General features: G+C 40.2%; 1 protein-coding gene across 1 annotated transcript in view; it reads left to right on the forward strand.

Moving 5' to 3' along the window:
- LOC310697917 (spectrin alpha chain, non-erythrocytic 1-like) overlaps positions 1-14,353 on the forward strand; it is a gene marked incomplete at its 3' end in the record, with an annotated part of 74,146 nt that overhangs the window by 27,279 nt on the left and 32,514 nt on the right. Inside the window, exons 6-10 of the mRNA XM_083484519.1 lie at positions 4,260-4,393; positions 5,668-5,812; positions 8,510-8,664; positions 10,125-10,260; positions 12,176-12,277. Of these exons, the coding sequence (XP_083340645.1) occupies positions 4,260-4,393; positions 5,668-5,812; positions 8,510-8,664; positions 10,125-10,260; positions 12,176-12,277 (672 nt within the window). The remainder of the gene's footprint in view (positions 1-4,259; positions 4,394-5,667; positions 5,813-8,509; positions 8,665-10,124; positions 10,261-12,175; positions 12,278-14,353) is intronic.

Here is a 14,353-nt window from a genome sequence, read left to right on the forward strand (position 1 = left end):
AAGGAAGGAAGGGAAGAAGGGAGGAGGGAGGAAGGGAAGAAGGGAGGAGGGAGGAAAGAGTCAACGAAGTGAACCAGTTTGCCGGGAAGCTGGTCCAGGTGAGAGGAAGGAAGGAAGGAGTAAGGGAGGGAGGGAAGGAAGGAGGAAGGAAGGAAGGAAACAGGAGCAGGGAAGCAAGGAAGGTAAAAAAAGGAAGAAAGATTAAGGAAAGGAAGGGAAGGAAAAAGGAAGGAAACAAAGAAGGGAGGGAGGAGGAAAGGAAGGAGGGAGGGAGGGAGGAAAGAAAGAAAGAAAGAGGGACAAAGGAAGGAGGGAAGGAAGGAATTAAGGAGGGAGAGAGGAAGGAAGGAGGGAGGGAGGGAAGGAAGGAAGGAACGAAGAAGGAAGGAAGGAAGGGAAGAAGGGAGGAGGGAGGAAAGAGTCAACGAAGGTGAACCAGTTTGCTGGGAAGCTGGTCCAGGTGAGAGGAAGGAAGGGAGGAAGGAGGAAGGAAGGAAGGAAGGAAGGAGGGAGGGAGGAAAGAAAGGAGGAAGGGAAGGAAGGAGAGAAGCAGGGGAGGGAGGGAGTGAGGGAGGGAGGAAGGAAGGAAGGAAACAGGAGCAGGGAAGGAAGGTAAAAAAAGAAAGAAAGATTAAGGAAAGAAAGAAGGAAGGGAGAGGAAAAAGGAAGGAAACAGAAGGAAGGGAGGAGGGAGGGAAGGAGGGAGGGAAGAAAGAAAGAAAGAAAGAAAGAAAGAAAGAAAGAAAGAAAGAGGGACAAAGGAAGGAGGGAAGGAAGGAGGAAAGAGTCAACGAAGTGAACCAGTTTGCCGGGAAGCTGGTGCAGGTGAGAGGAAGGAAGGGAGGAAGGAGGAAGGAAGGAGAGAAGCAGGGAAGGAAGGAGGGAAGGAAGGAAGGAAAAAGGAGCAGGGAAGGAAGGAAGGTAAAAGAGAAAGAAAGATTAAGGAAAGAAAGAAGGAAGGTTGAGGACAAAGGAAGGAAACAGAGTAGGAAGGGAGGAGGGAGGAAAGGAAGGAAGGAGGAGGGAGGAAGGAAGGAAGGGGAGGGAGGGAGGGAGAGAAGGAAGGAAGGGAAGAAGGGAGGAGGGAGGGAGGAAGGAAGGGAAGAAGGGAGGAGGGAGGAAAGAGTCAACGAAGTGAACCAGTTTGCCGGGAAGCTGGTCCAGGTGAGAGGAAGGAAGGGAGGAAGGAGGGAGGGAGGGAGAGAAGGAAGGAAGGAAGGAAGGAAGGGAAGAAGGGAGGAGGGAGGAAGGGAAGAAGGGAGGAGGGAGGAAAGAGTCAACGAAGTGAACCAGTTTGCCGGGAAGCTGGTCCAGGTGAGAGGAAGGAAGGAAGGAGTAAGGGAGGGAGGGAAGGAAGGAGGAAGGAAGGAAGGAAACAGGAGCAGGGAAGCAAGGAAGGTAAAAAAAGGAAGAAAGATTAAGGAAAGGAAGGGAAGGAAAAAGGAAGGAAACAAAGAAGGGAGGGAGGAGGAAAGGAAGGAGGGAGGGAGGGAGGAAAGAAAGAAAGAAAGAGGGACAAAGGAAGGAGGGAAGGAAGGAATTAAGGAGGGAGAGAGGAAGGAAGGAGGGAGGGAGGGAAGGAAGGAAGGAACGAAGAAGGAAGGAAGGAAGGGAAGAAGGGAGGAGGGAGGAAAGAGTCAACGAAGGTGAACCAGTTTGCTGGGAAGCTGGTCCAGGTGAGAGGAAGGAAGGGAGGAAGGAGGAAGGAAGGAAGGAAGGAGGGAGGGAGGAAAGAAAGGAGGAAGGGAAGGAAGGAGAGAAGCAGGGGAGGGAGGGAGTGAGGGAGGGAGGAAGGAAGGAAGGAAACAGGAGCAGGGAAGGAAGGAAGGTAAAAAAAGAAAGAAAGATTAAGGAAAGAAAGAAGGAAGGGAGAGGAAAAAGGAAGGAAACAGAAGGAAGGGAGGAGGGAGGGAAGGAGGGAGGGAAGAAAGAAAGAAAGAAAGAAAGAAAGAGGGACAAAGGAAGGAGGGAAGGAAGGAGGAAAGAGTCAACGAAGTGAACCAGTTTGCCGGGAAGCTGGTGCAGGTGAGAGGAAGGAAGGGAGGAAGGAGGAAGGAAGGAGAGAAGCAGGGAAGGAAGGAGGGAAGGAAGGAAGGAAAAAGGAGCAGGGAAGGAAGGAAGGTAAAAGAGAAAGAAAGATTAAGGAAAGAAAGAAGGAAGGTTGAGGACAAAGGAAGGAAACAGAGTAGGAAGGGAGGAGGGAGGAAAGGAAGGAAGGAGGAGGGAGGAAGGAAGGAAGGGGAGGGAGGGAGGGAGAGAAGGAAGGAAGGGAAGAAGGGAGGAGGGAGGGAGGAAGGAAGGGAAGAAGGGAGGAGGGAGGAAAGAGTCAACGAAGTGAACCAGTTTGCCGGGAAGCTGGTCCAGGTGAGAGGAAGTAGGGAAGGAAGGAGGAAGGAAGGAAGCAGGGAAGGAAGGAAGGAGGGAAGGAAGGAGAGAAGCAGGGAAGAAAGGAAGGAGGGAAGGAAGGAGGAAGGAAGGAAGGAAGGAAGGAAGGAAGGAAGGAAGGAAGGAAGGAAACAGGAGCAGGGAAGGAAGGAAGTTAAAAAAAGAAAGAAAGATTAAGGAAAGAAAGAAGGAAGGGGGAGGACAAAGGAAGGAAACAGAGAAGGAAGGGAGGAGGGAGGAAAAGAAGGAAGGAGGGAGGGAAGGAGGGAGGAGGGAGGGAAGGAAGGAAGGAAGGAAGGAAGGAAGGAAGGAAGGAAGGAAGGAGGAAAGAGTCAACGAAGTGAACCAGTTTGCCGGGAAGCTGGTCCAGGTGAGAGGAAGGAAGGGAGGGAGGGAGGGAGGGAGGGAGGAAGGAAGGAAGGAAGGAAGGAAGGAGAGAGGGATGGAGAGAGGGAGGAAAGGAGAGGGAGGAAAGAAGGAAGGAAGGGAGGGAAGGAGGAAGGAAGGAGAGAGGGAGGGAGGAAGGAAGGAAGAAAGGAAGGAGAGAGGAAGGAAGGAAGGAAGGAAGGAAGGAAGGAGGAAAGAGTCAACGAAGTGAACCAGGTTGCCGGGAACCTGGTCCAGGTGAGAGGAAGGAAGGGAGGAAGGAGGAAGGAGGAAGGAAGGAGGGAGGGAGGGAGGGAGGATGGTGGGAGGGAAGGAAGGGAGGGAGGGAGGAAGAAGGAGAGAAGCAGGGAAGGAAGGAAGGAAGGAAGGAAGGAAGGAAGGAAGGAAGGAATGAGAGAAGCAGGGGAAAAAGAAAGGGAGGGAGGGAGGGAGGGAAGGAAGGAAGGAAGGAAGGAGGGAGAGAAGAAAGGAAGGGAAGAAAGGAAGGGAAGAAGGGAGGAGGGAGGAAAGAGTCAACGAAGTGAACCAGTTTGCCGGGAAGCTGGTCCAGGTGAGAGGAAGGAAGGAGGAAGGAAGGAGGGTTGGAGAGAAGGAAGGAAGGGAAGAAGGGAGGAAGGAGAGAAGCAGGGAAGGAAGGAAGGAGGGAGGGAGGGAAGGAAGGAAGTAAACGAAGTGAACCAGTTTGCCGGGAACCTAATCCAGGTAAAAGGAAGGATGAAGGAAGGAAAGAAGGAGGGAGAGAGGAAGGAGGGAAAGAGGGAGGGAAGGAAAGGAGGGAGAAGGAGAGAGGGAGGAAAGGAAGGAAGGAGGGAGATAGGGAGGGAAGGAAGGACGAAGGAGAGGATGTAGAAAGGGAGGGAGGGAGGGAGAAAGGAAGGAGAGAGGGAGAGAGAAAGGAAGGAAGGAAGGAGAGAGGGAGGAAAGAAGGAGGGAAGGAAGGAAGAAAAGGAAAGGAGGGAGGGAAGCAGGAAGGAAGAAGAGAGGGAGGGAAGGAAGGAAGGAGAGAGGGAGGGAGAAATGAAGGAAGGAAGGAGAAAGGAAGGAAGGAAGGAAGGAAGGAAGGAAGGAAGGAAGGAAGGAAGGAGAGAGGGAGAAGAGGGAGGGGAGGAAGAAGAGGGAGGGAGAAAGGAAGGAGAGAGGGAGAGAGAAAGGAAGGAAGAAGAGAGGGAGGGAAGGAAGGAAGGAGAGAGGGAGGAAAGAAGGAGGGAAGGAAGGAAGAAAAGGAAAGGAGGGAGGGAAGCAGGAAGGAAGAAGAGAGGGAGGGAAGGAAGGAAGGAGAGAGGGAGGGAGAAATGAAGGAAGGAAGGAGAGTGGGAAGGAGAGAGGAAGGAAGGAAGGAAAGAGGGAAGAAAGGAAGTCAACGAAGTGAACCCCTTTGCCCTCAAACCACCCCAGCGAAACGACCCCTTAATTCGCATTTATCGGGGCGAAAATAAATGGATTTTGGATCGCTTCCCATCTCACCCTGTCGCTTCCCTTTTCCCCAGGAGCAGCACCCGGAAGAGGAAGTGATCCGCTCCAAACAGGAAGAGGTCAACGCTTCCTGGCAGCGGCTGAAGGGATTGGCTCTCCAGAGGCAGGGGAAGCTTTTTGGGGCGGCCGAAGTCCAGCGCTTCAACAGGTGGCCGGTTTTTCCTTATTTTATTTCCATTTATTTTATTTTATTTTATTTCAATTTATTTGATTTGATTTGATTTTGATTTAGTTTAGTTTAGTTTAGTTTATTTCATTTTATTTTATTTCAATTCATTTTATTTTATTTGATTTTGATTTATTTTAGTTTAGTTTATTGCATTTTATTTTATTTCAATTCAATTCATTTTATTTTATTTAAATTTATTTTATTTTATTTTATTTTATTTTGATTCATTTTAGTTTAGTTTAGTTTATTGCATTTTATTTTGTTTCAATTCATTTTATTTTATTTTATTTCAATTTATTTTATTTTATTTATTTTCATTTTAGATTAGTTTAGTTTATTGCATTTTATTTTTATTTCAATTCATTTTATTTTATTTTATTTCAATTTATTTTATTTTATTTTATTTTGATTCATTTTAGTTTAGTTTATTGCATTTTATTTTATTTCAATTCATTTTATTTTATTTTATTTCAATTTATTTTATTTTATTTTATTTTGATTCATTTTAGTTTAGTTTAGTTTATTGCATTTTATTTTATTTCAATTCATTTTATTTTATTTTATTTTATTTTATTTTATTTTATTTTGATTCATTTTAGTTTAGTTTACTTTATTGCATTTTATTTTATTGCATTTTATTTTATTTTATTTTGATTCATTTTAGTTTAGTTTACTTTATTGCATTTTATTTTATTTCAATTCATTTTATTTTATTTTATTTTGATTCATTTTATTTTAGTTTTAGTTTATTGCATTTTATTTTATTTTATTTCATTTCATTTCATTTTGATTCATTTTGTTTTAGTTTAGTTTATTGCATTTTATTTTATTTCAATTCATTTTATTTTATTTTATTTCAATTCATTTTATTTTATTTTATTTCAATTCATTTCATTTCATTTTATTTTGATTCATTTTATTTTAGTTTAGTTTATCGCATTTTATTTTATTTTAATTCATTTCATTTTATTTTGATTTATTTTATTTTAGTTTAGTTTCTTGTATTTTATTTTATTTTATTTCAATTTCTTGCCTTTCATTTCATTTCCATTTATTTTCCTTTTTTAATTGAATTTAAATTCATTTCATTTAATTTAAATTCATTTAATTTCAATTAAATTCATTTCATTTCAATTCATTTCCTTGTGAATTTCATTTTAATTTCTTTTTTTTCCCCTTTTCTCCTCTTCCATTTTCTTTCGCGTTATAATTATAATTATTTATAATTATTATTATTTTTTCTATTCCCGCAGAGACGTCGACGAAACGATCAGCTGGATCAAGGAGAAGGAGCAACTCATGGCGTCCGACGATTTCGGACGAGATCTGGCCGGCGTTCAGGCTCTCCTGCGCAAACACGAGGGGCTGGAAAGGGATCTGGCGGCCCTGGAGGACAAGGTGGGCGGGGCCGGCGGGCGGTTGGACCAATTGGGAAGGAGGGGCGGGGCTGGGAAGGATGGAAGGAAATGGAGGGAGGAAGGAAGGAAGGAAAGAAAAAGGATCAAGGAAGGAAGGAATGAGAGGGAAGGAGGGAGACGGAAGGAAGGAAGGAGAGAGGGAGGAAAGGAAGGAAGGAAGGGAGGAAGGAAGGAAATAGAGGGAGGGAGGGAAGGAGAGAGGAAGGAAGGAAGGAAGGAAGGGAAGGAGGAAGGGGAAAAAAGAAGGGATCTGGCCAGCGTCCAGGCTCTCCTGCGCAAACACGAGGGGCTGGAAAGGGATCTGGCGGCCCTGGAGGACAAGGTGGGCGGGGCCGGCGGGCGATTGGACCAATCGGGAACAAGGAAGGAAGGAAGGAGAGAGGAAGGAAGGAAGGAAGGAAGGAAGGAGATGGCGAGAAGGGGGGAAGGAAGGAAGGAAATGGAGGGAGGGAAGGAGGGAGGGAGGAAAGGAAAGGAAAGAAGGGGAGGGAGGAAGGAAGGAAGGAAGGAAGGAGAGAGCAAGGAAGGAAGGAAGGAGACGGAGAGGAGGAAGGAAGGAAGGAGGGAAGGAAGGAGGAAGGAAGGAGAGAGGGAGGGAGGGAAGGAGGGAGGGAGGGAAGAAAGGAAAGGAAAGAAGGAGGGGAGGAAGGAAGGAAGGAGAGAGGAAGGAGACGGAGAGAAGGGGGAAGGAAGGAAGGAAGGAAGGAAATAGAGGGAGGGAAGGAGGGAGGAAAGAAAGGAAAGGAAAGAAGGAGGGAAGGAAGGAGGGAAGGAAGGAGGGAGAGAAGGGGGGAAGGAAGGAAGGAAGGAAGGAAAGAGAGAGAGAGGAAGGAAGGAAGGAAGGAAAGAGAGAGAGAGGAAGGAAGGAAGGAAGGAAGGAGACGGAGAGAAGGGAAGGAAGGAAGGGGGAAAAAGAAGGGATCTGGCTGGCGTCCAGGCTCTCCTGCGCAAACACGAGGGGCTGGAGAGGGATCTGGCCGCCCTGGAGGACAAGGTGGGCGGGGCCGGCGGGCGGTTGGACCAATCAGGAACAAGGAAGGAAGGAGAGAGGAAGGAAGGAAAGAAGGAAATAGAGGGAGGAGCGGAGGAAAGAGGAAACAGGAGCAGGGAAGAAAGGAAGGAGCAAAGGAAGGAGTGAGAGAAGGAAGGAAGGAAGGAAGGAAGGAAATAGAGAGGAGGGAGGAAAGAAAGGAAAGGAGGAAAGGAAAGAAGGAGAGGAGGAAGGAAGGAAGGAAGGAAGGAGAGAGGGAGGGAGGGAAGGAAGGTGGGAGAGAAGCAAGGAAGGAAGGAAGGAGACGGAGAGGAGGAAGGAAGGAAGGAGGGAGGGAGGGAGGGAGGGAGGAAAGAAGGAGACGGAGAGAAGGAGGAAGGAAGGAAGGAAGGAGGGAGGGAGGGAAGGAAGGAGAGAGGGAAGGAAGGAAAGAGAGAGGAAGGAAGGAAAGGAAAGAAGGAGGGAAGGAAGGAGGGAGGGAAGGAAGGAGGGAGAGAAGGGGGGAAGGAAGGAAATGGAGGGAAGGAGGGAGGGAGGGAGGGAGGGAGGAAAGAAGGAGACGGAGAGAAGGGAGGAAGGAAGGAAGGAAGGAGGGAAGGAAGGAGAGAGGAAAGAAAGGAAAGGAAAGAAGGAGGAGAGGAAGGAAGGAAGGAAGGAAGGAGAGAGGGAGGAAGGAAGGAAGGAAGGAAGGAGGGAGAGAAGGAAGGGAAGGAGGAAGGAAGGAAGGAAGGAGAGAGAAAAGGAAGGAAGGAGACGGAGAGAAGGGGAAAAAAGAGGGATCTCGCCGGCGTCCAGGCTCTCCTGCGCAAACACGAGGGGCTGGAGAGGGATCTGGCCGCCCTGGAGGACAAGGTGGGCGGGGCCGGCGCTCGATTGGACCATCGGGAACAAGGAAGGGAGGAAGGAAGGAGGGAGGGAGGGAGGAGGAGAAGAAAGAGGAAACAGGAGCAGGGAAGAAAGGAAGGAGAGAGGGAGGGAGGGAAGGAAGGAGGGAGAGAAGGAAGGAAGGAGAGAGGGAGGGAGGGGGAAGAAAGGTAGAAGGAAGCAAGGAAGGGAGGGAGGGAAAGAGGGGGAGGGAGGGAGGAAAGAAAGGAGGAAAGGAAAGAAGGAGGGGAGGAAGGAAGGAGAGAGAGAGGAGGAAGGAGGGAAGGAAGGAGAGAAGGAAGGAAGGAGGGAGAGAGGGAAGGAGGAGGGAAGGAGAGAGGGAGGGAGGAAGGAAGGAATGAGAGGGAAGGAGGGAGACGGAGGAAGGAGAGAGGGACGAAAGGAAGGAAGGAAGGAGTGGGAGGGAGGGGGAAGAAAGGTAGAAGGAAGGAAGGGAGGGAAGAAGGGAGGGAAAGAGGGAGGAAGGAGAGTGGGAAGGAAGGAAGGAAGGAAGGAAGGAAGGAAGGAAGGAAGGAAAGGAAATATAGGGAGGGAGGGAAGGAGGGAGGAAAGAAAGGAAAGGAAAGAAGGAGGGGAGGAAGGAAGGGAGGGAGGGAGGGAGGGAGGGAGGGAGGGAGGAGACGGAGAGAAGGGAAGGAAGGAGGGAGGGAAGGAAGGAAGGAAGGAAATATAGGGAGGGAGGGAAGGAGAGAGGAAAGAAAGGAAACGAAAGAAGGAGGGGAGGAAGGAAGGAAGGAAGGAAGGAAGGAAGGAAGGAAGGAAGGAAAGACTTCATTCTCCCCCCTCTATCCCGCCCCCCAGGTCAAGGCTCTGGGGGCCGAAGCCGACCGTCTCCAGCAGTCCCACCCCCCCAGCGCCCCCCAGATCCACGTCAAGCGGGAGGAACTGGTGGCCAACTGGGAGCAGATTCGCACCCGGGCCGCCGAGAGGCACGCCCACCTGAACGACTCCTACCGGTGAGGGGGCGGCGGCCCCGTTTTCTAAACTCGTTTTCCGACTTGGCAGAAATCTTTTTTTTTTTATTAATTAACAATTTTTAAAATTAATTTAAATTAAATTCATTTTTTACTTTTTTACTTTTTCCTTTTTTAAATTTAATTAAATTAATTTTTTACTTTTTTAATTTTTACTTTTTAAAATTTAATGAAATTAATTTTTAAATTCTTTTTTAATTTTTACTTTTTAAAATTTAATCAAATTAATTTTTAAATTCTTTTTTGATTTTTACTTTTTAAAATTTAATTAAATTATTTTTTTACTTTTTTACTTTTTTACTTTTTTCAATTTAATTAAATTCCTTTTAAAATTCTTTTTTAATTTTTAATTCTTTAAATCTAATTTAAATTATATTAATTTTTTTTAATTTTTTTAAAATTAAATTTAAATTTAATTAAATCAAATTTTTTTGGATTCATTTAATTAATTAATTCACGTTTCTTGCTTTGGTTTCTTTCCTTTTTTCAATAAACCTCGTTCGTTTTTAGTAAGGAATTCTATTCCTTTAGTGACTGTAATTAATTAATTTGGATTGCTTTGGTTTCTTTCCTTTTATGAATGAATCTCGTTCGTTCTTATTAGTTCAAATTATTATTATTATTGTTACTATTATTACTTCCTATTATTATTATTATATTCTATTATTAATATTATTAATAATATTATTATATTATACACTTCCTGTTCTTCTTCTTCTTCTTCTTATTATTATTATTATTTACAGTTCCTGTTATTATTACTTTTATTATTATTATTATTATTATTATTATTATTATTATTATTAATAATATAATATTCTATTATTATATTATGTTCTTCTTCTTCTTCTTCTTCTTCTTCTTTACACTTCCTCTTCTTATAATTATTATTAAATTATATTTCCCCCCAAAATTTGAATAATTAAATTTATTATTATTCTATCATATCATATTCTATTATAATTATTTCTTATTATGATTATTATGATTATTATGATTATGATTATTACTATTATGATTATTACTATTATTATTATTATTAAATTATTCTATTTGCCCCCCAAAATTTCCCCCCTACTGATAATTACTATTATTACTATTATTACTATTATTAAATTATTCTATTTGCCCCCCAAAATTTGCCCCCTACTGATAATTACTATTATTACTATTATTATTATTATTAAATTATTCTATTTGCCCCCCAAAATTTGCCCCCTACTGATAATTACTATTATTACTATTATTAAATTATTCTATTTGCCCCCCAAAATTTGCCCCCTACTGATAATTACTATTATTATTATTACTATTATTACTATTATTAAATTATTCTATTTGCCCCCCAAAATTTGCCCCCTACTGATAATTACTATTATTATTACTATTATTACTATTATTAAATTATTCTATTCCCCCCCCAAAAAAATTGCCCCCCAAAGCCTCCAGCGATTCCTGGCCGATTTCCGCGACCTCACCAGCTGGGTCACCGAAATGAAGGCTTTGATCAACGCTGACGAACTTGCTAACGACGTCGCCGGGGCGGAAGCCCTTCTTGACCGTCATCAAGAACACAAGGTTAATATTCTTTCGGCGTCAGCAAATTTTACTAATTTTTACGTGACACTGAATTTATTTTGTATGGCTTTTTAAATGACATTAAATTTGATTTTTATGCATTTTTAGTGACGTTAAATTTAATTTTTATGCCTTTTTAGTGACGTTAAATTTAATTTTTATGCATTTTTAGTGACGTTAAATTTAATTTTTATGCATTTTTAGTGACGTTAAATTTAATTTTTATGCCTTTTTAAATGATAAATTTAATTTTTATTTATTTTTGCATTTATTCATTTTAATTTTTATGCCTTTTTAAATGACGTTAAATTTAATTCTTATGCATTTTTGCATTTATTCATTTTAATTTTTATGCATTTTTAGTGACGATAAATTTAATTTTTATGCCTTTTTAAATGATAAATTTAATTTTTATTTATTTTTGCATTTATTCATTTTAATTTTTATGCCTTTTTAAATGATGTTAAATTTAATTCTTATGCATTTCTGCATTTATTCATTTTAATTTTTATGCATTTTTAGTGACGTTAAATTTAATTTTTATGCATTTTTACTGACGTTAATTTTAATTTTTTTGCCTTTTTAAATGACGTTAAATTTAATTCTTATGCATTTTTGCATTTATTCATTTTAATTTTTATGCCTTTTTAAATGATGTTAAATTTAATTCTTATGCATTTTTGCATTTATTCATTTTAATTTTTATGCTTTTTTAAATGATGTTAAATTTAATTCTTATGCATTTTTGCCTTTATTCATTTTAATTTTTATGCCTTTTTAAATGATGTTAAATTTCTTATGCATTTTTAGTGACGTTAAATTTAATTTTTATGCCTTTTTAAATGACGTTAAATTTAATTTTTATGCCTTTTTAAATGATGTTAAATTTAATTCTTATGCATTTCTGCATTTATTCACTTTAATTTTTATGCCTTTTTAAATGATGTTAAATTTAATTCTTATGCATTTTTGCATTTATTCACTTTAATTTTTATGCATTTTTAGTGACGGTAAATTTAATTCTTATGCATTTTTAGTGACGTTAAATTTAATTTTTACGCCTTTTTAAATGATGTTAAATTTAATTCTTATGCATTTTTGCATTTATTAATTTTAATTTTTATGCATTTTTAGTGACGTTAAATTTAATTTTTATGCCTTTTTAAATGACGTTAAATTTAATTTTTATGCATTTTTAGTGACGTTAAATTTAATTTTTATGCCTTTTTAGTGACGTTAAATTTAATTTTTATGCCTTTTTAAATGACGTTAAATTTAATTCTTATGCATTTTTGCATTTATTCATTTTAATTTTTATGCATTTTTAGTGACGATAAATTCAATTTTTATGCCTTTTTAAATGATAAATTTAATTTTTATTTATTTTTGCATTTATTCATTTTAATTTTTATGCCTTTTTAAATGATGTTAAATTTAATTCTTATGCATTTCTGCATTTATTCATTTTAATTTTTATGCATTTTTAGTGACGTTAAATTTAATTTTTATGCATTTTTAGTGACGTTAATTTTAATTTTTTTGCCTTTTTAAATGACGTTAAATTTAATTCTTATGCATTTTTGCATTTATTCATTTTAATTTTTATGCCTTTTTAAATGACGTTAAATTTAATTCTTATGCATTTTTGCATTTATTCATTTTAATTTTTATGAATTTTAAATGGTATCTGTTACACTTAATTTTTATGCCTTTTTAAATGACACTAATTTTAATTTTTAAGCATTTTTAGGCGGCGTTTGTTACGTTTAATTTGTGTTCGTTTTTAAATGACATTAATTAAATTTGTTTTTTATTTACATTACCTTTATTGAATTGAATTTTCCATTTATTTCATTGCTCTTTATTACCTGATTAATTTGATCACATTTAATAAATCAATTTTTTTCCCCCGCAGGGAGAAATTGATGCCCACGAAGATAGTTTCAAGTCGGCCGACGAATCGGGACAAGCCCTCCTTGCGGCCGGACATTATGCTTCTGCGGAAGTGAGAGAGAAGGTAAGGGTTAAATTATTAGGGAATTATTTGGAAATTTTTAGGGAATTATTAGGGAATTATTTGGAATTTTTTAGGGAATTATTAGGAAATTATTAGGGAATTATTAGGAAATCATTTGGACATTTTTAGGGAATTATTAGGGAATTGTTGAGAAATTATTAGGGAATTATTGGGAAATTATTAGGGAATTTTTAGGGAATTATTGGGAAATCATTAGGAAATTATTAGGGAATTATTGGGAAATTATTAGGGAATTATTTGGACATTTTAAGGGAATTATTAGGGAATTGTTGAGAAATTATTAGGGAATTATTAGGAAATTGTTGGGAAATTTTAAGGGAATTGTTGGGAAATTATTAGGAAATTATTAGGGAATTATTGGGAAATTATTAGGGAATTTTTAGGGAATTATTAGTGAATTATTTGGACATTTTTAGGGAATTATTAGGGAATTGTTGAGAAATTATTAGGGAATTATTAGTGATTTGTTGGGAAATTATTAGGGAATTATTTGGACATTTTTAGGGAATTATTAGGGAATTGTTGAGAAATTATTAGGGAATTATTAGTGATTTGTTGGGAAATTATTAGGGAATTATTAGGGAATTATTGGGAAATTATTAGGGAATTATTAGGGAATTGTTGGGAAATTATTAGGGAATTATTTGGACATTTTTAGGGAATTATTAGGGAATTGTTGAGAAATTATTAGGGAATTATTAGGGAATTATTGGGAAATTATTAGGGAATTATTAGGGAATTATTGGGAAATTATTAGGGAATTTTTAGGGAATTTTTAGGGAATTATTAGTGAATTATTTGGACATTTTTAGGGAATTATTAGGGAATTGTTGAGAAATTATTAGGGAATTATTAGGGAATTGTTGGGAAATTGTTAGGGAATTATTTGGAAATTATTAGGGAATTATTAGTGATTTGTTGGGAAATTATTAGGGAATTATTAGGGAATTATTAGGGAATTGTTGAGAAATTATTAGGGAATTGTTGAGAAATTATTAGGGAATTATTTGGAAATTATTAGGGAATTATTTCAAGTTTCAAGTCGGCCGACGAATCGGGACAAGCCCTCCTTGCGGCCGGACATTATGCTTCTGCGGAAGTGAGAGAGAAGGTAAGGGTTAAATTATTAGGGAATTATTGGGAAATTATTAGGGAATTATTGGGAAATTATTAGGGAATTGTTGATAAATTATGAGGGAATTATGAGGGAATAAGAAATGGAGGGAGGGAAGGAGGAAAGAAAAGGAAGGAGGAAGGAAGGAAGGAGGGAGGGAAGGAAGGAGGAAGGAGGGGAGGAAGGAAGGAAGGAAGGAGGGAAGGAAATATAGGGAGGGAGGGAGGGAGGGAAGAAAGGAAAGGAAAGAAGGAGGGGATGGAGGAAGGAAGAAAGGAAGGAAGGAAGGAAGGAAGGAAGGAAGGAAGGAAGGAAGGAAGGAGATGGAGAGAAGGGGGAAGGAAGGAAGGAAGGAAGGAAGGAAGGAAGGAAGGAAGGAAATGGAAGGAAGGAAGGAGGGAGGAAAGAGAAGGAAGGAGGAAGGAAGGAAGGAGGGAGGGAAGGAAGGAGGAAGGAGGGGAGGAAGGAAGGAGGGAAGGAAATATAGGGAGGGAGGGAGGGAGGGAGGGAGGGAGGGAAGGAGGGAGGGAAGAAAGGAAAGGAAAGGAAAGAAGGAGGGGATGGAGGAAGGAAGGAAGGAAGGAAGGAAGGAAGGAAGGAAGGAAGGAAGGAGATGGAGAGAAGGGGGAAGGAAGGAAGGAAGGAAGGAAGGAAGGAAGGAAGGAAGGAAGGAAGGAAGGAAGGAAATGGAGGGAGGGAAGGAGGGAGGAAAGAGAAGGAAGGAGGAAGGAAGGAAGGAGGGGAGGAAGGAAGGAGGAAGGAGGGGAGGAAGGAAGGAGGGAAGGAAATATATTGGCAAATTATTGAGAAATCATTAGGAAATGATTAGGAAATTACTGAGAAATTATTAGGAAATGATTGGCAAATGATTGAGGAAATGGTTGGGAAATGGTGGAGAAATTCTTGGGAAATGATGAGGAAGTTTTTGAGAAATTACTGGG

This window comes from Podarcis liolepis (assembly GCF_965112155.1).
Source record: "Podarcis liolepis genome assembly, chromosome: Z".
Classification (NCBI taxonomy): domain Eukaryota; kingdom Metazoa; phylum Chordata; class Lepidosauria; order Squamata; family Lacertidae; genus Podarcis; species Podarcis liolepis.